Here is a 25,613-nt window from a genome sequence, read left to right on the forward strand (position 1 = left end):
AGATTTTTCCAGCACTATGGCAGGAGCATTAGCATTAGCAAAATGCGCTCTTTGCACAACTACTTTTCATCAGTGCTGCTCCAGCGTTTCCTGTTTGGCTTTTCCAGTACACTCGTTATGGCAGTATTTTCAGCTGGTGTTTACAAGAGCTTCTAAAAATTTACCTCAACGTCAAGGAGACCAGTAAAGCCTTCCACTAGAAAGCTAGAGAAAGACTTTAAACTATATACCTATAAACTATATCATACCTACACACTACGAAGATTTTTTCTTATATTTTACGTTAGCCCACACAGCTCAGCATTAGCTAGTATAGCTAACTAGCTTGCTAGGTGCATTACTGATAGTTGTTAGCTTCTCCTGTTATCAAATGGAAGTCTAATAAAATGCTAGTAACAATAATAATGCTAACTATAATAATCATCATAAAAATAATTAGACAAATGCTAGCTATAATAATAAAAATGCTGGCTATAACAATGCTAACTATAATAATAATGATAGTAAAAATAATAATCCTTATAAAAAGAATCATACACATTCTAGCATTAATAATATTAATAATAATAAAAGTGCTAGCTATAATAATAATAATAATATCTAGCTATAATATTAATAATATAATAATATCAATAATAATAATAATAATAATATCTAGCTATAATAATAAAAATGCTAGCTGGTGGATCATTCAGCCAAGTACGTTTAGCTGATCTCCTCTCCCAAACACTTGGAACCTGGGTGCTGTATTGTTAATAATTCCATTTAAAAAACAGTGGCACTGCATGCTTTTCCAGTCACCTCCAAGCTTCTGACGTTTTTGGTTTAACTTCTGACCATTTTGACCTCTCGCCAGTAAAAAAAAATGTACGTTTTGCCCATAGACTGTATATAAAGATGGACGCTGTGTCGCCGTTCCCATTCATTCAATGAAAATGAAGCCAAAATCTTCCCCCATTTTGGCGATTCAGAGACCAGAGTCTGCGCAGTAGAGACCAGAGGAGGGAGAAAGGCTGTGGAGAGATGGCCTACTCATTTAAATAACCCCGCCCCTGAGGGCTGCCTTGCGGTCACAGACTGCGGAGCGGAGCTGACGGTAGGCTTGTTCGACTTAACCCGGCGCTGCGCAGTCCGATCGCCGCCTGGCTCGGTATGGTGCATGCTGGTTAGTTTTTTTGTCCGACTTGCGTCTGCACCTTCATCACGTGACGATGACTTCCGGCGTTATAGTCCCGCGAGTGAAATCTGCCTGCAGCCGTCTGACCCAGGCGCCGCAGTTGCTTCCCACCAACTGCGGGAGCCTAGAGCCGCCCTGATGACGACAGAGCTTAATCCCCATTGGTTAGAAGATCCACCGACACCTATCACGTGTGAATCTTTTTATTTTAAAATATATATCTCCTCTAAAACCCCTTAAAAAACACAGTATTTACACTGTCATATCTAGTAGCAAGACAGTTCATTTTCATGCAGTATTCAAAAATATTTATTTGTTCATAATCTGCATTTTATATCATATTAAAGCTCAACTGCTATCATTTTTACTGTTTTATAAAGCGCCCTGAACTGCTCTTATTAATTATCTTTAAACCTACATAACTATTATACTGAGATCTACTTTTCTTTTCTTCTATTGTTTTTGTGTTGTGAAATGCGCTAAACAATTAAAGCTGTGTAAATGAGCATGATGTATTTATTTCCAAGAACAAAGGACAGAAAAGCTGGTCTGCAAATAAAAAATTAATCCCATTATTAATTTAGTGCTACACAATACATCTGTAACATGACAGTATGTTTCGTAAATATTTATAACAAGTTTTTATCTCAATTTAATAACACTCATGTTATCTCTGTTTCACTTTTGCGATTTTATTCACACCAGAAGTAAACAAACAGCGCATTCATCGCGAGATCCTGTGTTGTTCACGTGGGCTGCAGGTGGAGACTGTCCGACCTGACTTCTCCGCTCCTCCACCCCGCCCACCTGCACGCGGCTGCTCTCGCTGACCAGCAAGGCGAGGCGCAGCCGCATCTCGAACAAGCCTGGTCTGTTATTGGTCCCGCCCATAAGAAGCCCTTTTACCATAACCACACCTTTTTTGAATAGAGCCGAATAAAGTTTTAAAAACCGAATTCTGTGGGGATATAAAAATTTGACAATATAAGCAGAGGTTACACTAGCTGCTGCATTTAAATAATGGAGGTAGAATTACAGTATATTAGAAAAAAAATGTGATTGAAAGTTGTCTGTTTTGCCATTGAAACCTATGGGGATGGGTGGAGTTACACAGCTTTCTGCAGCCGAACAGCAGGGGGCGCCCGACCTGTGGTGGCTTCACTTTTAAGAGACGATGCTCTGTCCAGCTATATACAGTCTATGAATTTGCCTATACAGGCGAATGTAAACAATTCAACCGGAAACGTCCGAGCCGCATTATTTGAAAACGGAAATGTGTCAGAGCTGTGAGTGCAAGGAGCCCATTAGCTTGTAAAATGACCCAGTGTTGTTACCAATACCACACCTAACAGCTAAAGTTAATTATAAAGAAAAGGATTAAGCATTATAGACAGCTTGTACATTATCCTACCATTTAGGCTATATAACAACAACTCATCACACATTTAATGTGTTTAAGACATTCAGGCTTCTAATAGTATTTTATTGTTTGAAATTGCCTGCTAGCTTAGCTTAGTTATTTAGATAGCATTGGTTAGGTTAGCTAAAGGTGGCTAGAACCTTATGTTACCTTCAAAATTAATGTACACCTCTATACAGTTGCTTTATTTGATATTTTTCTCCATCGTTCGTGGTACATAAAAAGCAGCACACAGCTTTTTATGCATATTTAAAAAAGTGTTTGCAATAGTAAAATGTTTTATAATGTGATTTTTTTATGTGGGAATAATGTTTAAGAGTGCATGTAAGATTGGAGCTGATGTGTTTCCTGAATGCAACTGGCAGAGAGAAAAAGAGAACTGTTTAATAGGCAGAACTGGCCCATAATAAGAGACCAAAGTAGCTGATGTTCGCTAGCTATCTAATGTAACCAGCGATTTTTTTTTACCAATAGCAAACATCATCTAGCTATCTAATGTTCCAAGTGCATTTTTAACCCAAGTATCTAATTTTATCTAGCTATCCAATGTTCACAGTGCTTTTTTTAACCAAGTAGCTAATGTTATCTAGCTAGTCAATGTTACCAGTGCTTTTTTTTAACCAAGTAGCTAATTTTACTTTGCTGGCTAATGTTACCAGTGTTTTTGTCCTGTCACCAACTCAGGACATATTTTATTATTTTAATTTGGATACAAACTTTCCTGCACTTCCTTCTAAGTAAGATAATGTGGCCAGCCAAGGCATCAAATCATCATTTCTTGCATTTCAGACATCAATAGACGCTGCATTTTCCGACATCCATCCATTTGCTTTTTTTTTTTAGATATTTTATTTTAAAGAAACAAAAACATCTTTCATAATTAAAATTAGGGGTGTGAAAAGATCCCGAGGCACGAGATCTCGTGAGATTAAAATGTGACAATATTTCTAGTCAAGCTTAAACCTGTCTTGCGGGGGAAAAAAAAATTTAGTGTGGACTTTTTAAGAGAGATCTGGCAACACAGTAGCGATAGCAGCGAGTGTGGTGGCTGACCCACTCAATCTGTAAAACCCAAGGATTTATGTCTTTCGGTCCCTCGTCTGGAAAAAAATTATATTATCTCATGTCTAGAACATAAAAACAGGAAAGAGGCAGGACAAGAATTCACTCTCTCTCGAGCATATTAATTCCAAACTGCTGAAATGCACTGTATGAGTTAATATAGTCCTTTTATTTTATTCACTAAATGTTTAGTTACATTTTCAGGACAACTAAGAAGAATTGATAATATTTAAGGTGGAAGTGCTAGAATGATTTACTGCTTTAGTAACATTTAGTTAGAGTTGATGAAATTTGGAGCTGCTGCTCTGAATCTGCTGGTGTAGAGCTTCTGCTGCTCTCTGGTTCTACAGATGAAGTTGGGCTTCGACCGGATGCTGTGATACGCCACCGTGTCCGCTATATTGATTTAGTAAACAAATTAGTTAAGCCATTGATGTCAGGTTCTAGTGAGACCAGAAAAGAATCAAGACTGTTTGTCTAAACAGTGGGCAGTGTTTATAAAGGCAGTAAACAGGCGTCAGCCTGATTATTGCAAGTGGTAAAATGTGGGCTACCTCTAGTGGCTGGAGGACCACCAGCACCCCCTTTACACTAAGGACTTAGAAGTAGGAAAAATACTGAAACATTTATGGTGATATGAAGATGTCTCAGATGTCAATATAGGCACCTCAGGCAGATCTCTTCAGTTAATTGACCTGCTTTTATTGTAATATACAACTGCATTTTTCTTTGTGTTTTCCAGAAATGAAATTATTCTCCTGAACTTCATCACCAACAACCAGGATATTTAACTAAGAGCAGTGTTAAACTGCTAAAAGAGTTGAAGAACAAGCCATCCTGAAGAGCCTCCAGAACACGCAGACATTGTTTGATACATTTAACAGACAAATGAAGCCAAGTCCCGACATGGAGAAACATCAGCACTCTGTCAAGAGTTTTACTCAACAGAGTGATCTCAAAAAACACCAGCGCATTCACACAGGAGAAAAAACACATCACTGCTCAGACTGTGGGAAGAGTTTTACTAAACAGAGTAATCTCAAAAACCACCAGCGCATTCACACAGGAGAGAAACCATATTGCTGCTCAGACTGTGGGAAGAGATTTACTGCAAAGAGTAATCTCAAAATTCACCAGCGCATTCACACAGGAGAAAAACCGTATCACTGCTCAGACTGTGGAAAGAGTTTTAATGAACAGAATGCTGTCAAACTGCATCAGCGCATTCACACAGGAGAAAAACCGTATCACTGCTCAGACTGTGGGAAGAGTTTTAATCATCAGAGTAATCTCAAAATACATCAGCGCATTCACACAGGAGAGAAACCGTATTACTGCTCAGACTGTGGGAAGAGTTTTACTTTACAGAGTACTCTCAATAATCACCAGCGCATTCACACAGGAGAGAAACCGTATTACTGCTCAGACTGTGGGAAGAGTTTTACTGAACAGAGTGCTCTCCAAAAACACCAGCGCATTCATACAGGAGAGAAACCGTATTACTGCTCAGACTGTGGGAAGAGTTTTACTCAACAGGTTACATTCCAAATACACCAGCGCATTCACACAGGAGAGAAACCGTATTACTGCTCAGACTGTGGGAAGAGTTTTACTCAACAGAATAGTCTCAAAAAACACCAGCGCATTCACACAGGAGAGAAACCGTATCACTGCTCAGTCTGTGGGAAGAGTTTTAATCAACAGAGTCATCTCAAAAATCACCAGCGCATTCACACAGGAGAGAAAACTGTACCAAATTTGTCCCACGGCAATTAAAAGTGCAAATCGAAAGTCTTTCAGACAGAACACCTTATCCTACACAAATGTTTTACTTTGTCGCTTGGGACACGTTCCACCAGAAACAAACATGAACTGAATTTAACAATGGATTTTACAGGTTCAGCAAAATGAATCTCATCCAGCGATCATGTTTATTGAATTCCATGTTATGTTTTCTAATATGTTTGATATTCCAGGACATTCTTTGTGAGACAGAGCTGAGCTTTTAGGGTAGTTACGGTAGGAGTTCAGTTCTGAAGAATGGAAAAAACTTAGTCTTTAAAATTTAGATGTCATAGTGAGTAGGATTCCTAGCTGGCAACTAAATGTTTTGGACCAAACCTTCAGAGCTTATGATTTTAATGATTTTAACCCCCTTTCTAGTATATGCAGATTTGATTATTTCTATTAATTTCTAGTATCTCTTTTTTCACTCTGTGGAAGCCGTCCTCAGTTCCCCAAGCTTAGCATAGCTTAGCTTAATACTATTAACCACTAGGCCCATCTGCATGAAAGAAGAATTGAAAACACCACCTGAGGAACTCCAGAGTGTGCTCCCAAAAGTGAGACCCAGAGCCACAGAGAGACGACACTGTGCTGGGTACTGCCATCTGGACCAGAGGAGCATCCAGACTCTGCAGAGAGGCCAACAAAATCCTTTCCAGAGGTTAAATAAAACGCTCCAGCTGTAGTTCTCAAACTGAAATCAACCCACTCCAGGCTTGTGTAGCGCAATGAGGTTGTGGGCTCATTCATTCCCTTTGCTGGTGTTCTCATTATATGGTTCAGTCGTTCTGATTAAAAATCTGTTACCATAGAGGGATATTTGGTTGTTGTATTACTCAAGTTTTATGCTCTCTTATCTTTTTCTTATTTAATATTATATGTTGTTTAAGGTTTTTAATCTCCAAAATGTACTAAGAATATCCAAATCTTGTAGTTTCTTAATTGTTTTTATCCACTACAAACTATTATCTTTGTATTGCTTCACCTCTATATTTACTCATCTGTGTGTTTTAATTAACGGCTTTTAGATTGCAGATCTGCAATCTCATTGTGTTTTCTCAACATATGTTTGACATGAAACCTATAGGCCTGAGATTGTCTCATGTTATTATTTGTTAAATACTCAAAGGCGCCCAACAGAGAAATCCAATGTAAAATGGATTTGTGTTGAAGTGTAACATAATAGTCAATTTAAGATTGAAATTCGGAAAAAAATATGTTTTTTTGTTATTGGTTCAGGCTTAAAAGGGTTAAATATACAATAACTTCCAAAGGTAGAGTAACATGTTTTTAACTTGATTTCATGTTTATAAGGTTTTTTTTATGTGAATGCTTGTGGGTTGTGTTGTTTTTTGAAGAGCATAGTCATTCACCAACTATACTTAATTGTTATTTACTTAATTATTGACCATTATTATTGGTAGCTTGTCTAGCTAAATATCCAAACACAGCATTTGCTATTTTACTGACCAAATGTATAAACAAAGCATTTCCTGTATTACTGACTACTAGTATTGATAGCTAGCTAACTAAATATCCAAACACAGCATTTGCTGTTTAACTGACCACTATTATTGGTAGCTAGCCTAGCTAAATGTACAAACAAAGCAGTTGCTTTTTTACTGACCAATGTAAGTGTTTCAGCACTAGTAACAGTGTGTAACAGTCTGGTAAATTTGTTTTATTTCTTGCAAATTTTTTTCTTGTAAATCTTCTTTATTTCTCATGTAGCCCCGGGTAAAAAAAATAGTTCTAAAATAGATACACAAATAAATACAGCAATAATTAAAGTCTTATAAATGCATAGTGATGGTTTAAAAGAGTACTAAACATGTTCAAAATAGTCATTGTGTTTGTGTAAATAGTTTAAAAAGAAAAGTAGTACAGAGTACATATTTCATTTATTTTCTGTGTTAATGCAGGAAGGTTAGCTAAAAGTGATTAAGGGATCTACTGAGGGAGAAGTGTACAGGTGAAGGGTGGAGTAGAGGATTGGAACGGGCCCGCCCACGGGACGAGAGAGAACAGCGGAGATGCGGGAGTAGCAGCGCGGGAGAGGCGAGGAGGAAAAAGTTCCTCACAGGCTGAACTAAATTCACTAATAATCAGTATTAATTAAACTAACCGGTAGTTTTAAGGACACTGAAGTCCATACTGAGAGTGTGCTGGTGGATAAAGCTGGGATAATCTCTCTATAAGTAAAGTTCTGTTAGCACTGTTAGCTTAGCCAGCTCGGCTAGCTGTGTTTAGCCTCGTGTATTAGCTGCTCTGCGCTAGCCGTGAACTCTCCGCTGCAGCGCCGCTCCGACAGACTGTTCCCCGGACTGACTCGCGCTCTCTCCGCCTCCACTGAACACCAGGACCGCTAACACTGCTAACCAGAGAGCGCTCTGAGTCCCCGCGTGGATCAGAGTTCCTCTGAGGGAAAACGCTCCGTGCTGCAGGACCCCGCGTTCTGCTCCCGCTCATATTCACTGAATCTGAGGTAAATCTGAAACTCTTATTTCTGCTCGTTAGAGTAAAGCGGACATTAAGCTCCGAACCAGACCTGCACCGTTTAGTTCTGTTCATTTCATCTATAATTCTGTTCTTTATGAGTGTATTCTTTAGAGTGGGCCCACATATTTAATTTAAGATGGTATTTTATTTTACAAACTAACTTTAAAAGGTATTTTTTCTTATTTAAGGTACATTTCTGATTAAGGGTTTAAATATATAACTGACAGTGTAGTTCTGAAAGTAAGAAAAAAGGTTATATTAACCTAAAATCAATCCTATAGATAAAATCTAAGATACTACTTCTAAAAATAAGGTCTAATCCTTAAATATAATTCTGAGCAATAATAATCATTAAACCAATTGTTTATTTATTTAATTAATTAATTAATTAAAAGTCATTTAAATAATTGGGGTACTGTTTAAAATATAACTCTTATTTGTGTCTTAAGTTTACATATGGGTATTTGCACACTATACACTGTGTGCAGAATTATTAGGCAAATGGGTATTTTGATCACATCATCCTTTTAATACATGTTGTCCTACTCCAAGCTGTATAGGCCTGAGAGCCAACTACTAATTAAGTTAATCAGGTGATGTGCATCTCTGTATTTAGAAGGGGTGTGGTCTAATGACATCAACACACTATATAAGGTTTGCTTAATTATTAGGCAACTTCCTTTCCTTTGGCAAAATATGTCAGAAGAGAGATTTGACGGACTCTGAAAAGTCAAAAATTGTGAGATGTCTTGCAGAGGAATGCAGCAGTCTTGAAATGGACAAACTTTTGAAGTTTGATAACCGAACAATCAAGCGTTTCATGGCAAATAGCCAACAGGGTCACAAGAAGCGTGTTGGAAAAAAGGCGCAAAATAACTGCCCATGAATTGAGGAAAATCAAGTGTGAAGCTGCCAAGATGCTATTTGCCACCAGTTTTGCTATATTTCAGAGATGCAACATTTACTGGAGTATCAAAAAGCACAAGGTGTGCGATACTCAGGGACATGGCCAAGGAAAGGAAGGCTAAAAAATGACCATGACCACCTTTGAACAAGATACATAAGATAAAACGTCAAGATTGGGCCAAGAAATATCTTCAGACTGATTTTTCAAAGGTTTTATGGACTGATGAAATGAGCGTGGCCAGATGGATGGGCCCGAGGCTGGATCAGTAAAGGGCAGAGTGCTCCACTCCGACTCAGACGCCAGCAAGGTGGAGGTGGGGTACTGGTATGGGCTGGTATCATCAAAGATGAACTTGTGGGACCTTTTCGGATTGAGTATGGAGTGAAGCTCAACTCCCAGACCTACTGCCAGTTTCCAGAAGACACCTTCTTTAAGCAGTGGTACAGGAAGACGTCAGTACCGTTCAAGAAAAACATGATTCTCATGCAGGACAATGCTCCATCACATCACGCATCCAAATACTCCACAGCGTGGCTGGCCAGTAAAGGTCTAAAAGAAGAAAAAATAACGCCATGGCCCCCTTGTTCACCTGATCTGAACCTGTGGTCCCTCATAAAATGTGAGATCCACAGAGGGAAAACAGTACACCTCTCTGAACAGTGTCTGGAATGCTGTGGTGGCTGCTGCACGCAATGTTGATCGTAAACAGATCAAGAAACTGACAGAATATGGATGGAAGGCTTTTGAGTGTCACCGTAAAAAAGGTGGATTTATTGGTCACCGATTCGTTTTTGGTTTTGTTTTTGAATGTCAAACATGTTCATTGCTAAATTTTGAGTTGTTATATTGGTTTACCTGGTGAAAATAAACAAGTAATATGGGTATATATTTGTTTTTTTTTATTAAGTTGCCTAATAATTCTGCACAGTAATGGTTATCTGCAAAAACAGATATCCTCATTAAGATCTAAAAACAACCCACTCCAACTCCAAAAATATTAAGCTTTAATGAGTCTTTTGGGTTGATTGAGAACAAAGTTGTTGTTCAATAATAAAAAGAATCCTCTCAAATACAACTTGCCTAATAATTCTGCACACACTGTAGTTGTACTATTGCACCTAAAAAGGTACTAAACTGCTCTGTCTTGAAAAGATATAACTCTATTGTTGATTGAAGCCTGCTATTAATGTATTTTTTTGTTAAAAGTCACTCGACACTCGATTCTAAGCCTTATTTTGCCCTACTGTTTTGATACACTCAGTATCAAACTCAGTAACTACTAGCTTTTTTATATACCTGTGTGATGGTCCTTTTATTGTGTTTTATATTTTCTATTATTTTATTTAATTTCTACAAACATAGAGAAGGGAAAGAATAGATAGAACTCAGGACCATTTTTCTAGGGGTTACATAAGCAATACCTAAAAATAATAAAAGAAAACAAAGAAACTAAAAAGAAATGTGGAAAAATAGCTAAAACAAACCAGCATTAAAAACTAATAGGTTTACTAAAAAAAATAAAGAAACTGAAAACATACCAAACATCATAAAGATCTTTAGAGACTAGAAGTTTAAAATGATTTAGTGACACCAGCTGAGCTTTAGAGTTTCCTGTAGTGAATTCCAGCTCGCTGGTTCACTGTAACGAAAAGCAGATTTTCCCATTTCATTTAAAACTCTCGACGATCCAGTTACTGGAGTGAGTCTGGTAGGTGGTTATTTTTAAGAAGCGTTTATGTGATGTACGGTGGCATATGGTGAGGAAGTGCTTTAAAAAAGAAAACGAACCAGTGTGTTTCCCGGCGCACAGCAAGAGAAGACCATGCAACTTTTTCATAGAGTGAACAGTGATGTGTACCAGTAATCTTAGCGCCGCATGATACATAAAATCTACTGGTTTGAGTGTAGTGGCTGACGCATGTCTGTAAATCACATCACCATAATCCCCAGACAGCACAGGTACGTCGGAGAGCTGTTTATGCGATGCTCACAGTTACATCGTTACATTGTCGCTGAGACCTCCTTACGCGATAGACAAGCGACGTCCCACCGCTTCCTAAAAGACGTACCTGAATAGGAACCTGATGCTTGTGTGTTCTCTATACACAAAAGAACCATGTCAACGTGTTTTTTACTCCTTGGGAGTTATCTTAACAACCATCCGTATAAAACAATTTAAAAAAGGATTAACGAATCAAGTGTGAGATTAATTATATTTCCTGTTATTCAGGTTTCGCCTTTAAAATATTTAAACAGAGATATAAAGATGTAAAGAGACTGGCAATTTACAATTTTGAAAAGTTGTATTTCAGAACTTATTTACATACACAAACAAAAACTTAACAACAGGTTACTAAAAATTATAAGTTTATGAAATACAAGATGTATGAAATATTATTATTTTTAATTTTTGTATTTCAGAGCTAATTCACATGCACAAACATAAATGTAACAGATTTCTAATAAATTATAAAGTGTATGAAATATAATTTCTTTTAAAAGTTGTATTTCAAAAGTAATTTACATGCACAAACAAAAATTTAACAGGTTACTAATAAATTGTAAAGTGTACATTAAATATTATTTTGAAAAGTGCTTTTGAACCTATTCACATTCGCATAAACCAGAACTTACAAATGACTAATGAATTATAAAATATTTGTTGTTGTTGTTGTTATTATATAATTATTCAGCGTGGTCTTCCGCGATGAAGTCTGTGAGGCGCCAGATGAAGCCAGTCTCTGATCGCCTTTTCTGCATCAGCTTCACTTGGATTGGACAGCTGGGGATTTCTCATCGCAGACGCTGTAAGTACAACATTGTTTCATTCGAAAATTACTTGTATGTTTTAGTTTCTAAGACATTATTGGGCCTAACGTAATGATCAGAATGTTGCTAATACGTCATTTTATGCAATATTGGTATATATACAGGTGTTGGCTGCTAATTTGTTCATTTGGAATATGTTTCTTGCCAACATGTTGCTAGGTTGTTGCTAAGGTGTTCCTATGGTCTAAACTATTAGGTGTCTATTAGGTCTAAACGTAGACTTAATAGGTTGTGAATAGCCTGAACAACAAGGAATATTAGTGTAGATTTTTTATTATGGCCCTCTGAATTTGGCATTTTACAAGATTCATTGAAAATAAATAGCCTGTTCTGCCTATTTTCAGTTACCCTGACTCCAGATTATAAAACCGTCTGTTGAAGTTGATACCAAATTATGAAAATAGAGCTATTAGACGACTGAATAAGACAAGGTAAATAAGAAGCTAACTTCAGCCTCATACATGTTTGCTACACTGCCACATAGTGCTTTGTGTGCTGCTTAATAGACAGTCTAGCAATAGTTATTGTTAGCTCGTCTGTATTTCAATGTCAATCAACCAAATTCCAATTCAGGTAAGTATTAGTATTAGTTACTAGCTTAATCATTAACAATTTATTTCCCTGCAGGTACTCACTCCCCACCCTGACTCCTCCTCAGGTTCCCTCCAAACGAGAAATTCGCATATGGAGACAGGTAAGTGACATCGTAATGAAAGTCATTTTTAATGTCTTTAAATTTGTCCCCAGAAACTTTTAGGAGCCATGGTGATGAATCAGGCCAGCTGGTATCATCACACAGTGTCAAGCTTGTAAAAATAAAACAACTTTCTTTGTTACATAGAATCATTTTCAAAAAGGCTTTACTCAAAACCATACATAACATATTCTCTTTCAACCTGAAGAACCACTATGCCATGCAAAGAACCATTTAAGGCTGAAATGCTATTGTGAGAGCCTAAACTTTAAAAAAAACACAGCATTAAACCTACAGGATATTTTTGATACCCTATGTTAGCCTCTTAGATAACGCTACCAACATTAAAAAAGTAGGATCTTTTGACAGTCTAAAAACCATATCGGTGTTAAGTAGTGATATTGAGCTACATTCTTTAACTGTATACCAGCAACGTATACTTACATATGGAGAGGAATTAGTGCCAAATTGAAAAGCAGTCACTACACTACAGTGCCTTTTCACAGTAAAAAGCAAAGTGACAGTATACATGGATTTACATTTTAAAGCAAATTGCTTTATTTGTGTAATTCAATACATGTGACTTTAAAATGCAATCAGTTCAACTGTTTTGTATTCCACTGTGTTTTGGCTGTGAACGTTCCAAACACAGCACACTTTTGTCAGGAGCAGTGAAACACTCATGCCGAGAGTTCACTCAGAAAGCAAAGTGATTTTTCGCTAAAATCCACCTGTTAAAACGCACGTTTTTCAAACCCCACTAACCATTTTTTTAATGTGCTCTGATTAACTTAACGTACACATCTCATGTTTTTCTGGATGTGGATACCAGCCAATCAAGATGCTTTAAACACTTATTTTGGTTAAATGTGATTTGAACTGTGATTTTATTTCATTGTGGCATGTAAAGATAATATTATACTGGTTTAAGTTTTCGTTTTGCCACATATTCTGCATTTCACATTTTTCCAATGACTGCTTTTAAATTTGGCACTAATTGCATCTTAAGACTTAAGAGCGACACTGAATTGTTTCATATAATACGCAGTGCAGTTTCTTTCTAGAAAAGCCATCTTAAACTTTATTAAAAAGTCATTTTACTCAGTGGTGTGCAATTTTATCTAGAGAGGGCCTCTTTGGCTGCAGAAGCACACATGATCATTTTTTAAAGACTGATACCAATATTAAGCTTCTGTGTTCGCCCCTGTTGTAATTATGTACATAGAACCATCACCAAACAAAGCCATTTGAGATTTTGTTTTTATGGTACAATGTTTGGTATACTTATATATGGTCTTATTTTGATACTTACATATTACAAGTTCCTTGATGCGAGAGTGCCCAATTCCTTTTTTTCTCCTCTGCCACACCAGTTCAGAGAGACCGCCAGGTAATTCTCCATAATGTTTTTTTCAATGTTTGCCCCCCCCACCTAATGACAGCTTTGACATCTGTAGACAGACAGATGAATGTAACCAGGGACTAAATTTAATTTTTTTTAAGCTTACGAGATATGAGGACAAACATTAAGGAGTTCATAAGAGCGTTCTTTAAAGCAACCCTCACATCAAATATATTCTTAAGAAATTCTTCAATCTTCTTTTAAAAATCTTGATTTTCTGTTGTATGCTCATGTTCTGTTAGCTTATCACTAATTATGAGATGCAGTTTGAAAGAAATGTTAATTGCAGTTATATACTTTTTCAGCTGCTGAGCATAGGCAAATTGAGGAAAAAGATAGTGAATACATTTTGAAAAAAATATATAGAAAACAAGGAGCAATGGTTGGGTAAAAAGCCTGAAGGGGAACTCCTTGATACATATATTTTTTAAATAAAGTTTTATGAAACTCATTGAAAGTTATGTTTTAGAGAGTTGTCTTTTTACCTCTCACAGTTTAAGAAAAGTATGAGTCTGCTGTAAGAAAATAATAATAATGTATTTATTTAGGATTATCTCTTGTTCTTAATTTTGTACTCAAAAGAAAGAAAAGATAATTACTTTTTTCTTAAAGAAATGTTTATCTATTACAAGATGTTTACAAAATGTTTACTCTGTGTGAGTTAAAAAAGGTATATTTCAATACTGACCTTTTTTTTTCTTGAGGCACGGTTGGTCAGATCTTTTTCTAGGCCCTAAAAATCCTCTGCACACTGGAGGGGAAGTACATTTTCTTCCAGATCCTCTTCCAGTGGTGTTGGAAGATTTCTGCCCCTCTCTCCAGTTTATTGCTGCAGTTGCAGCTGCACCTCACCAATGGCCTCAAGCATGCATCGTTCAGTGGCTGCGACATATACAACATGCATAACATATATATATTTTAATGAATATTCATTTCATTATATACATGGATATATTTCAGCAGGTATGTTTAGTGAAATTGTATTTATTTAGAATAATGTTGTTGAAAACATACGGGTGCACTGGGAGGGTATTAAACGTCCTGAGCTATGAGCTCTTGATGCTTAAAAAGTAGTAAAAACATGCAATAATTAGAGTCAATGCAATAGCATGGCTGTAAATTATCAGATTTTGTTATACTTATAGCACCCTCATAAAATCTAATTCAATCCTTTTGTTCTCTGAGCAGTGAATAGAACTTATAAATATTGATTGCCCACGGTAATTTATCTTTTGAATTGTTGTAAACAGTATAGAGTTCCTTCAATTAACATGATTTCAATAACAACAGAGCAGACATGATTTAGGTATGCAAGCTGTAGTGGATTAAACAGAGGATTCCTGCATCGCTTGGACACACACACACACACACACACACATACACACACACACACACTACCCCCACTTTATGGTCTATAAGGAACTTCAACCCCCAGAACACTCTAAAAGCCTTGGAGTTATCTTTTTCAAACAGCCTTAAATTTCAAAATGACATTTCCTGACTATTTCTTCACTCAGCCTCGCTCGAGAACCCTAAATGCAAGTCAGGGTAAACATTTTTAAATTCTTTTTTGACATTCCTTCAGACGCTGTCAGTCGTAAATCTGGATTTAGGACCGTTAATGTTTAAACATCTGGAACTGTGCACAATTGTGGTTTTGCCAACAGCACAATCACCAGGACAAGGACGGGACTACGGGACTTGAGAGAGGGTTCAAAACTTAATGAATGCCTTGGAAATTGTAAATTCACCAAATATATTATACCAATTTAGGGGTTTGTGCTTTCTGCAACCACTTAGAAATAAGATTCATGAAGTTAAAAGGAATGCTCTTAGCTTGGAAATTACATTCCCAACACCAACTTCACCAACTTCCCCCACGGTCGTAAATTCCGACGACAGCCGCTTATCTAAACACAGCAGAGGGAGAGGAATTTCTCACTAAGAAGATTTTGCTTAAAATACATATATATTGACTATATAAAAAAGGTGTTTTATAGAATGTTTACTAAATAATGGTATATGTGTCTGGTATATGGTATATGTGTCTGGATGTGTCCTGATTTAAATTTTCCTACACATTCAAGTCTGAATCAACAAGGTTTAACTAGCATTTGATAATTTAGCTTTATTTGGTTATCAGTGGTTTAACCATGTATTTTCTTTTAAGTGATTTAATTGGGTTTAAATAATATCATGACTCTTGATCTCTTTCTGACAGAGTACCATCCATCATTGTATTTCTAAGATTATCTTGAGTATTACAAAACTGTTTGTGGGCAATATATATATATTACATTTATTGTGATTCAATTGTAAGATTGTGTTTCCTGAATTTATCATCACAAACTGATATGCTGAAAAATGTATTTTGATCCACTGTTTAGTTGAGTTTTCTTTTGGTTGGGTCTATTAGAAAAATAGACCACTAGCTGAAGCATGTTGACCATGTGAGGAGGGGGGGTTTATGGCCCTTTGTGAATCCCCACCAAAGTTTGAAATTGCTCCTAGACCAATCAAAACACAGACATTTGGGCCACAGGGCCAATCATAGCTCAGGGGCCAAACAGGCCACAGAGACTAATAGTTTAAACTGGGAAGACACAGTTCAGTTGCCAGTTTAGAGTTTCCAGTTGGAGGAGTTTGCAGTTCAGTTCAGTTTGGAGTTGAGGAGAGGAGAAGAAGATGTAGTTGAGATGGAAAAAGGATAGACTGTTAGTTTAGTCATCTTAAGTTAGTTTTCTTAGACTAGTGCATTTAATCTTCAAGTATATTAATATTAGCTATCCTAGGTTAAATAACTAGGCTATTTTATGATCTACGGAGTTCTCCTGCTTGCCAAGATAGTTAATATAGTTCAGTAAACCAACTAGACCAACCGACGGATCACCGAGAGGGTACGCCAGCCGAGCCAGCTCCAGGGAAGGCCTTCCCTGTGCAGAGACTAGAAGCGGGTGTCGTCCAGGTGCGCCGCTGGCCCACAAGAGCACCATCTTTACCCTGCGGATGGGTCCACACCGGACCTTCTAGGGGTGCAGGATGTCAGCCGAACAAGAGGTTTAAACAGCGGACCGAACCGATGGGGACCCCCCTTTGTAGACGTCTCAGAGTAAGGCAGTTTGGGTATTTCTCTCAGTAATTGGTGTTTTGGTTGGTCAAGTCTAGTTTGGTTATTGTTCTTAACTCTCTTCTTAGTATAGATTAATTTTTAGTTATTTGGCGAAAGGGATGATCTTTGTAGGCCGTAAAATATCTTACTTATCTACTTATTTTAGTGTTCTCATTTGATTAGTTTGACCTCATTACATTTAGACCCTTATTTAGAAATATTCACTTAATAGTTCTATTAATCTTTATTCCTTTCATACCAGTATTATAACGTGTTTGTTCTTTTATTTCTCATTTATTATTCTACACTATGATTTGATATCTAATGGCTACATTATGACTTTTTAATGAATTATTTACTCATATCTGTGTGATTTAATAAAATATTTTTATTTTACAAAACCTGTCATTTCAGTGTGTTTTTCTGGATAACTTGGTTATGAAAATTTCTGTCACCTGTAGAAACCACACCCTGAGATGTCTTGTGTTATTAATTAATTTGATTAATTAATTTATTAATTAATCTAATTAAATTAATTTAATAACTGGCGCCCAATTAAAAATATTTCAACATCTCAATTAGCACCAGGTATTAAACCACTGAGCCCGCTACAAAGCCATGTGCTGTTGTTGGCATTGTACTCCCTTTGTAATGCAGTCTTACTTTGACACCCAGGCAGTCTCCAATTGTTGGCCTCCTCAGGCCGTTGCCTCACTGTGGAAGAATTTTGGCCTATGAACAATTTAATGATATATTTCATTTAACCCTGTTAAAATCCCAGGCATATGACACCACTATGGCTTAAAATTCAATATCTTCAGGGACTTCAGCAACAACTATATAATATAAAGACCTAGTGTATTTGTAACTAGGGTCAGGGTTATTGCACTGCTTCTGGTCAATATTTGTAACTGCCAGGTTAACAAGTAAAAAAATTAAACTTTCAGGTACGTGTCCTACCGAGAGGTGAAGATGTGAGACCAGTCGGCGGCTCATATTGTGGCTGTGACGCTAGAGAAACAATATGTCTTCAGTAAGTACACATTATGTGTTCGTATGTGTTTGTAAATTACAGAATGTTTATTTTACTGTAAACCTATAACCTTGCTTTGATAGGAGGACATTGTTCTAAAATCCACCCACTGACTGCGTATTGGTGGGTTTGATGCTGGGGAAAAAAACATTTAGCACATTTATATGTTTAATCAGAATTAACTAAATAGACGTTAACTCTTTAACTCTGCTTTTTTCTTACAGCATATTTCAGTTCAGTAGTGCTTTTATCTTCAAAAGGTATCCATTGGAATTTGAAAACTGAGTGGTAGCATCCTCTATCTTTGTGAATGTGGGCCTGGAAAGGAGCATTGTAACCATTTTTGAAACTTACAATAATGTGTAAGTCAGAGACCCTCTTAAGTTTATGAAATTTCACAATTGATTGATGTGTATGTACTATGGTATACAGCAGCCATGTTTTGTTTCAACATTGTTCGCATTTTCTAATGCGATCTTACTTTGACAGACAGGCGGTGTCCAATTGTTGCTGTCCTCAGGCTCTTGCGTCATTCTGGGAGGACTGTCAACAAATGAATGGTATATATACACAAATAAATACTTTGATATTTCATTTAACCCTGTTAAAATCCCAGACATATGACACACTAAGGCTTAAAATTCAGTAACTTCAGGGACTTCATTATAAACTAGTGGAACTATTAGTAGGTTATAGTACTGTGTAATAAAATAAGGACATTGTCTGAAACTGTTGTGCCCAGCAACAACTATATACAGTCATATGAAAAAGTTTGGGCACCCCTAATAATCTTAATAATTTTTAGTTCTAAATATTTGGGTGTTTGCAACAGCCATTTCAGTTTGATATATCTAATAACTGATGAACACAGTAATATTTCAGGATTGAAAATGTGCAATATGCATTAAACCACAATTTGACCGGTGCAAAAGTATGAGCACCCTTATCATTTTATTGATTTGAATACTCCTAACTACTTTTTACTGACTTACTGAAGCACAAAATTGGTTTCGTAACCTCATTGAGCTTTGAACTTCATAGCCAGGTGTATCCAATCATGAGAAAAGGTATTTAAGGTGGCCAATTGCAAGTTGTTCTCCTATTTGAATCTCCTCTGAAGAGTGGCATCATGGGCTCATCAAAACAACTCTCAAATGATCTAAAAACAAAGATTGTTCAACATAGTTGTTCAGGGGAAGGAGACAAAAAGTTGTCTCAGAGATTTAACCTGTCAGTTTCCACTGTGAGGAACATAGTAAGGAAATGGAAGACCACAGGGACAGTTCTTGTTAAGTACAGAAGTGGCAGGCCAAGAAAAATATCAGAAAGGCAGAGAAGAAGAATGGTGAGAACAGTCAAGGACAATCCACAGACCACCTCCAAAGAGCTGCAGCATCATCTTGCTGCAGATGGTGTCACTGTGCATCGCCCAACAATACAGCGCACTTTGCACAAGGAGAAGCTGAATGGGAGAGTGATGCGAAAGAAGCCATTTCTGTAAGCACCTGAGGTGAGCTTTTGCATAATGAGAATATATATTTTGCATAATAAGAAATATTCTCTTTTCTAGTATATGCAGAATTGATTATTTCCATTTATTTCTAGTATCTCTGTTTTCACTCTGTGGAAGCCGTCTTCAGTTTAGTAGAGTAGTAGAGCTTAGCTAAATGCTTTTAAACTAAGGCCCATCCATATGAAAGGAGAAGGGGACTGGAGGAGCATCCAGACCCCCGCAGAGAGGCCAACAAAATCCTTTCCAGGGGTTAAATAACACACTCCAGCCGTAGTTCCCATACTGAAATCAACCCCCTCCAAACTTGTGTAGCGCAGTAAGGTTGCAGCCTAATTCACTCCCTCTGATGGTGTTCTCATTTGTCTATGATTTGGTCACTCTGATTAAAAATCTGTTACTATAGAGGGATAAAGATGGATATTTGGTTGCATTGTATTAGTCAAGTTTTATACTCTCTTATCATTCCCTTATTGAATATTATATGTTGCTGAAGGTTTTTTATTCTTCAAATTTACTAAGAACATCCAAATCATTTAGTTTCTTAATAGTTTTTATCCAGTACCAACAATTATCTTTGTATTGCTTCACCTCTATATTTACTCAACTTGTTGTTTTAATAAAAGGCTTTTATATTGCAGATCTTCAATCTCATTGTGTTTTCTCAATATATGTTTGATATGAAACCTATAGGCCTGAGATTATCTTATGTTATTATTTGTTAAGTACTCAAAGTCGCCCAAAAGGGGAAATCCAGTGTGAAATGAATTTGGGTTGAAGTGAAACATAATAGTCAATTTCAGACTGAAATTAAGAAAGAAACAGATTTTTTTAAGGCTTAAAAGGGATACATTTACTTCCAATGGTATAGTAACATGCGTTTAACTTGTATTCATATGCTTATAGTTAGGGTTGCATTGATAACGTATCGGCACCGATACTGGCACGTACACATAGTATCGGTATTGGCAACGGGTATTGGTACCATTTCCGGGTTTGATATACGGGAGAAAGCAATAGCGAGTAAACAGCGCGGGTAGAACATACAGACAAAACGGTGCAGCATAGCAAAGTGCTGGTACTGCAGCAGCCTGCCTTTCTGCTCAAACAGCAAATTTAAACAAACAAACCTGCTAACCGAGCCGAACGTTAACCAAACCGAATGCTAACCGAGCCGAACACTAACCAAACCGAATGCTAACCGAGCCGAACACTAACCAAACCGAATGCTAACCGAGCCGAACGCTAACCAAATCGAATGCTAACCGAGCCGAAAGCTAACCAAATATCTATCTGTGTTTCTGAATAATTATAGATTCAATATGGACACCCAATATGCCGATTTAAATCTTAAAATATCAGTTATCGATCATATTTACCTGCATTTCCTATCGGATGCATGGTTCCTGAATTAGAACCGAAAGAGTGCGTTTTACACTTTCACCGCTGCGTTTTTTTGGGGTTTTTTTTTACAGGTGTGAGCCGCCGGGGCGGGGGTGGGGGACCAAACACACCGAGACCAGGATAACTTAAACAACCCCGAAGGGGAATTTATTTAGAGTCTTTCACAGACAAAAGGCAAAAGTTCAGTCTTTAGCTCTGCAGCCCACTCCTTGTGGGATCAGCCGGGGCAGGGCCGGAGGCTGAGTCCAGAGCCAGTCCGCAGGAGGGTATGAGCTCCTCTTCGGGCTGGCAGAAGGGTCCTGGAGTCCCGGACACGGCGGCTCACACTGCGGGTCAGGATTCTGTAGGGAGGACAGAGTGGAGGAGCAAGAAAGAGACGGACAGAGAGACAGCGTTAGTGTCGTCTTGGAGGCTCTCCTCCTAGAATGCCGTTTCAGCAGCCTTTTTGTGGGGCTGCTGAGTGGAGTTGAGAGGCTGCCAGCCGTGCAGCACTCAGTGTCTTCCAGCCGTGCTCGGAGGGCGGGGCTGTCCCGCCTGCTGGTGTTTTTCCACCACTGTCCCACCAGTGGTGCTGAACGGTGGCCAGGCATGGGAAGGCTGTGCAGCTGGGAGCTGTCCGGTGCTGAACGGCGCTCTGTTTCCAGCGTCTTCTCTCCTCGAGGTCGGCGCCGCCGGCCACACAGGTCTATACTTCAGCACACACACGTATACAGCGCTCACCTCAGACTCCTCGCCCCGCATATCAGTAAAAGTTAGATCCATCAAACCAGGTCCAAACAGTGCTTGACAAAACTTGAGAAGAATATTTGTTTTAAAGCCGTATTAAAACCCTCTGGAGAGACATGTCATCTGCTGGTGTTGATCCACTGTGTTTTATTATCAAGTCTAAAGTCAGTGCAGTGTTGTCTTACAAAATCTTACAGCACGTCATGCTTCCCTCTGCTGACAGCTTTTATGGAGATGTGGATTTCATTTTCCAGCAGGACTTGGCACACTGCCCACACTGCCAAAAGTACCAACTGGTTTTATATAATATTCTAATTTTCCGAGACACTGATTTTTGGGGTTTCATTGTCTGTAAGCCAAAATCATCATCAACAATAAAATAAATAAATGCTTAAAATAGATCACTCTGTGTTTAATACATCTATATAATATGAGTTTCACGTTTTTAACTAAATTAATGAAATAAAGTAAATTTTCAAAGATTTCATCAGTATACAGTATCAGCTGTAGGGCATTGGGTCAAACAGAGAACAATGGATGTGATTTCAAAATATCACCATCAACGATGTCCTTTAAAAATTCAATGCACTCAGATCTAACAGCAAGGACATGAGCGGGTCCTTGTCCTTTATAGCATGCAGACTGGGAATTCTCAATTTCTTGTGCTTCCACTACTCCAAACAGCTTCTTGACAGCGGAGTCTTGCATATATGTAGTGGAAACTCTTCAAAATGATCAAACGTCCAGTGACTCACTAAGAAGCTGATTTGAAACTTCTGGATGTTTCTGTAATAGCCCGGGAGGGGCCGGAGCCTCTCCCAAAAATATGAAAAGATATAATTACCCACAGGAGGATCCTTTACCTGGTTCACGTATTCTGGAAGGAAAACCGTTATAAACAGGCTTAAATGAGGTGTTCAAGATTTAAGTGTTATTTGCTGGGTACATGTGTATTATATATAGTTGCACTCATGTTATGGTAGCATACATTTATTAGGTACTTTATATACATTTGAATAAACTGGGTGAGCTTATTTATAAGCGTACGATAAGCATAACGTTGACTTGATCAGCATGAGAAAACACTGCGGACTACCAATACATTAAACCTTTGAGGGGCACAACTTCTGGACGCCGTCGTAGCAAAACGCGGACTACGAGTCCAAAAGGGTATAAGAGCGGGCACGGCCCGCTGCGCAGCAAAACTCAGACTAGGAGTCTAATGAGCATAGGAGCGGGTACGCCCCGTGTTGATACTCGAGTAAAAGTAAAAAAGTACTCAATTTAAAATAGTTACATAGTTACCTTTAATTATGTAGGTGACTATAAACCTTATTTTTATAGTTTTACAGTTTTATCAGAATTATTTTTTTTAAACTTGGCATTGCTATGCTTTAACTGCTATTTACATGTTTCTTTTTAAACATTCAAGCAGATTGTTAAGTACCCAATAAAAACTTAAGGAATCATCATTAAAAACATGACATCATACAAAAAAGAATGTTGGTTGGCGCATGCGCAGTGCCATAAAGAAGCACATATTGATGGGTAGCATAACTCGACAGGACACCAGTTCCCCTGAGCTGCGCACACAGTCCCCAGGCTACACAGCTGATTTACACAGCGCCTCTCCCGCTAATTGTAATACACTGCTGAGAAAAGTTCAGCTGCGCTGCCATGAAGAACAAAACTCAGTTCAAACTATGTGTGATAAAATCAGCGGAACATAAACACAGCAAACATTATGAGGCATTTCTCTGACCACCAAGACTTTCAGAAAGGTAAACTCTATTTATGGACGCAGGTTAAGCACGTAACGTAGTGCAGCTCAGCTAACGTCTTAGCTAACCTAGGCAGTTTGATATGTCTCCAGTTTAGTTCAGTGTTGTTTAAAAGGGATTTTAACGATTTTTACGCTAATATTAAATTATTCAGAGAATTTTAATTTTATCAATTAATATTACAAAATTGATTGAAAACACCTAAAATATACAAGTGAACATGTAATATTCAAAATATGGTAAAAACAAGAAAAAAATACAGGTGCTTTTCAGATTTTCTAAATTTTCTTTTAATGAAATATTTATATGTGTGTGTATAAACTGCTCTCTTCCACTGGTTAGATATTATAGTGATCTGCTCCTGAGATATTCCTTTCTTCCTCCAAAGGACTGAAAACTTAAAAGAACAAAAACATTTTATAACTTATTTTGCAGTAAAGAATGCGTTTCTGTATTCTATATATCTGCTTTGTGACAGTGTTGGGTTACAGACCCCACCCCACCTCTGTCTCCACTTAACGCTGCACCTGATTCACATGTCTTTCTTCAGAGAAGACTGTTGATTCTGCGCATGTGCATTAGTATGCTGTAAATCCAGCCAAACCTAAAGCGTTAAATTCGATATTATAAGCACTGCTTTGACAAAAATGAGGATTACTGTAGAATGGACTGATGGATTTACTTATTTGGAGCGATTTTGAAGCAGCAGGGAGCGGTAAGCGCTGGTGGGGGCTGTGTGCGTGTGATTAGTGAGCTCTAGTTACCCAGGGGGATTAATTACACAAGCTGCTGTAGAACTGTATAAAACAGTCTAACACTCTTTAGGCTCTTATTAAGGAACTGTACAGTGAAAAGGTGTGCTGTTCCATAATCCTGAGAGTCCGGCATTTGGAATGATGTATAACATGTCCACATTGAATCAAATATGGATGTACGTAAAAATCAAATATGCAAATTATAAGTAATATTTTAATAAATAGGCATATTTTGCCCTAAATTTTCTAAAAGGAAATACAGCTAAATCTGCTAGATAACGGAAAAGCAGAGATTCTAAGCTTTAATATATTGCATATTGTGTGTTGAGCCTATAATTATTCATAAACACAGCCAGGTATTATTTATGACATTTTTCTGGCCCGCGGGTGGGCCAGGGCACGTTAAGACAATAAAGTAGAAGCTTTTTAATGCCAGTGTTACCTACTCTCAACGCTGTCCTAGCCAGCTTGAAACCTAGAATGGTTCTTAGAGAATGAGCCAAACTCACATGCAGCTAAACGTGGGTAATCCAGGTCCAGAAATTAAAACTCCATCCCATGGATTAGGCTGAACTAAGTTAGCTCCAGAGCCAGCCAGGCAAGGGGAGCGAAATCCTGGGATGGATTTTTACTTTTTGAACCTAGATTACCCACGTTTAGCTGCGTGCGAGTTTGGCTCATTCTTTAAGAACCATTCTAGGTTTCAAGCCTAAACTCATAAAATTAATTCGGCTATTTTAATTTAATTGAATCACTTTTTTTTAATAGTTCAGACAGTTTTTTTCCCAGCATTTTATATTTTTGACTCAGTAAAGAGGAGTTTTTCAATGTAGCGAAGTAAATTACTTGTGTCAAAATGTAATTAAGTAAAAGTAAATCTACTTAAAAAATTACAAATTACTCAAAATCTCCTCAATTACAGTAACGTGAGTAAATGTAAAAATTGTGCCTTTTACTGTATGTGTGTCCAGTACATACCCGCCATTTCTAATGTTCAAACTTCTTAAATGAATATACTACAGGAAACTGAAGAGGAACATGAAAGAAGAAGCATCACAGTTGTTGGAGTGACAGAGTCTGATGATGGCAATGTTCTCCTTCTAACAATAGATCTGGAGGAGCTGAGTGTACCCCCAGGGCTCTTACCTGAAGAGGCTGATGAGCTAATTAAAAGGCTGCCAGTGGACCTGTCAGTAACAGCTAAGGGACAACAGGTTACAGAAGTGAAAACACTAGATCCTGAAAAGTAACAAACAAAGTTCAAATGTGATTGCTCTGTTCTGTCAAAGTTGTTCTGTCAGAATTAAAGTGTTAAATCGACAATTTGAAATGTACAAATTTAAATGATCATATCCTAGATGGTTTCAGAGGTGTTGCAAGTTGATTTCTATGTTATGTCAGGTGGTTGTTAAGGTGTTGCAAGGCAATTGGTATGGTATTCCAGGCATGTGTGTGTGGTGTGTTCAGTGTGTGGAGTGTGTATTTTTAGATTCATTACACACAACTAGTACAGTACACAA

The 25,613-nt window shown here is 37.6% G+C and overlaps 3 protein-coding genes and 1 long non-coding RNA gene across 10 annotated transcripts in view; 3 read left to right on the top strand and 1 right to left on the bottom strand.

The window, feature by feature from the left end:
* Positions 1 to 6,609, top strand: part of LOC125801413 (zinc finger protein 239-like) — a 181,851-nt gene extending 175,242 nt beyond the window's left edge. Inside the window, exons 2-3 of one of the 3 annotated variants that reach the window (XM_049478101.1) lie at positions 4,100 to 4,290; positions 4,402 to 6,609. In XM_049478101.1, the coding sequence (XP_049334058.1) occupies positions 4,548 to 5,435 (888 nt within the window). In that variant the 5' untranslated portion in view covers positions 4,100 to 4,290; positions 4,402 to 4,547 and the 3' untranslated portion in view covers positions 5,436 to 6,609. Of the gene's footprint in view, positions 1 to 3,870; positions 4,291 to 4,401 lie in introns of those variants that run through there. The other 2 variants (XM_049478100.1, XM_049478099.1) reach the window with 2 other exon arrangements.
* LOC111197605 (zinc finger protein 239-like) overlaps positions 1 to 25,613 on the bottom strand; it is a 270,756-nt gene that overhangs the window by 156,720 nt on the left and 88,423 nt on the right. The window lies entirely within an intron of this gene.
* LOC111189489 (NACHT, LRR and PYD domains-containing protein 12-like) overlaps positions 1 to 25,613 on the top strand; it is a 382,248-nt gene that overhangs the window by 137,760 nt on the left and 218,875 nt on the right. The gene's annotated exons all lie outside the window — the stretch shown is intronic.
* LOC111197525 (uncharacterized) lies at positions 11,508 to 25,592 on the top strand. Of its 3 annotated transcripts, none has more exons than XR_007438773.1 (6): positions 11,508 to 11,657; positions 12,307 to 12,373; positions 17,832 to 17,917; positions 18,142 to 18,279; positions 18,407 to 18,477; positions 25,116 to 25,592. It is a non-coding gene; the product is annotated as an uncharacterized LOC111197525 (long non-coding RNA). The 3 variants fall into 3 exon arrangements; XR_007438775.1 differs by having other exon boundaries at positions 18,411 to 18,477; XR_007438774.1 differs by lacking the exon at positions 18,142 to 18,279.

This window comes from Astyanax mexicanus, chromosome 4 (genome assembly GCF_023375975.1).
Source record: "Astyanax mexicanus isolate ESR-SI-001 chromosome 4, AstMex3_surface, whole genome shotgun sequence".
Classification (NCBI taxonomy): Eukaryota; Metazoa; Chordata; class Actinopteri; order Characiformes; family Acestrorhamphidae; genus Astyanax; species Astyanax mexicanus.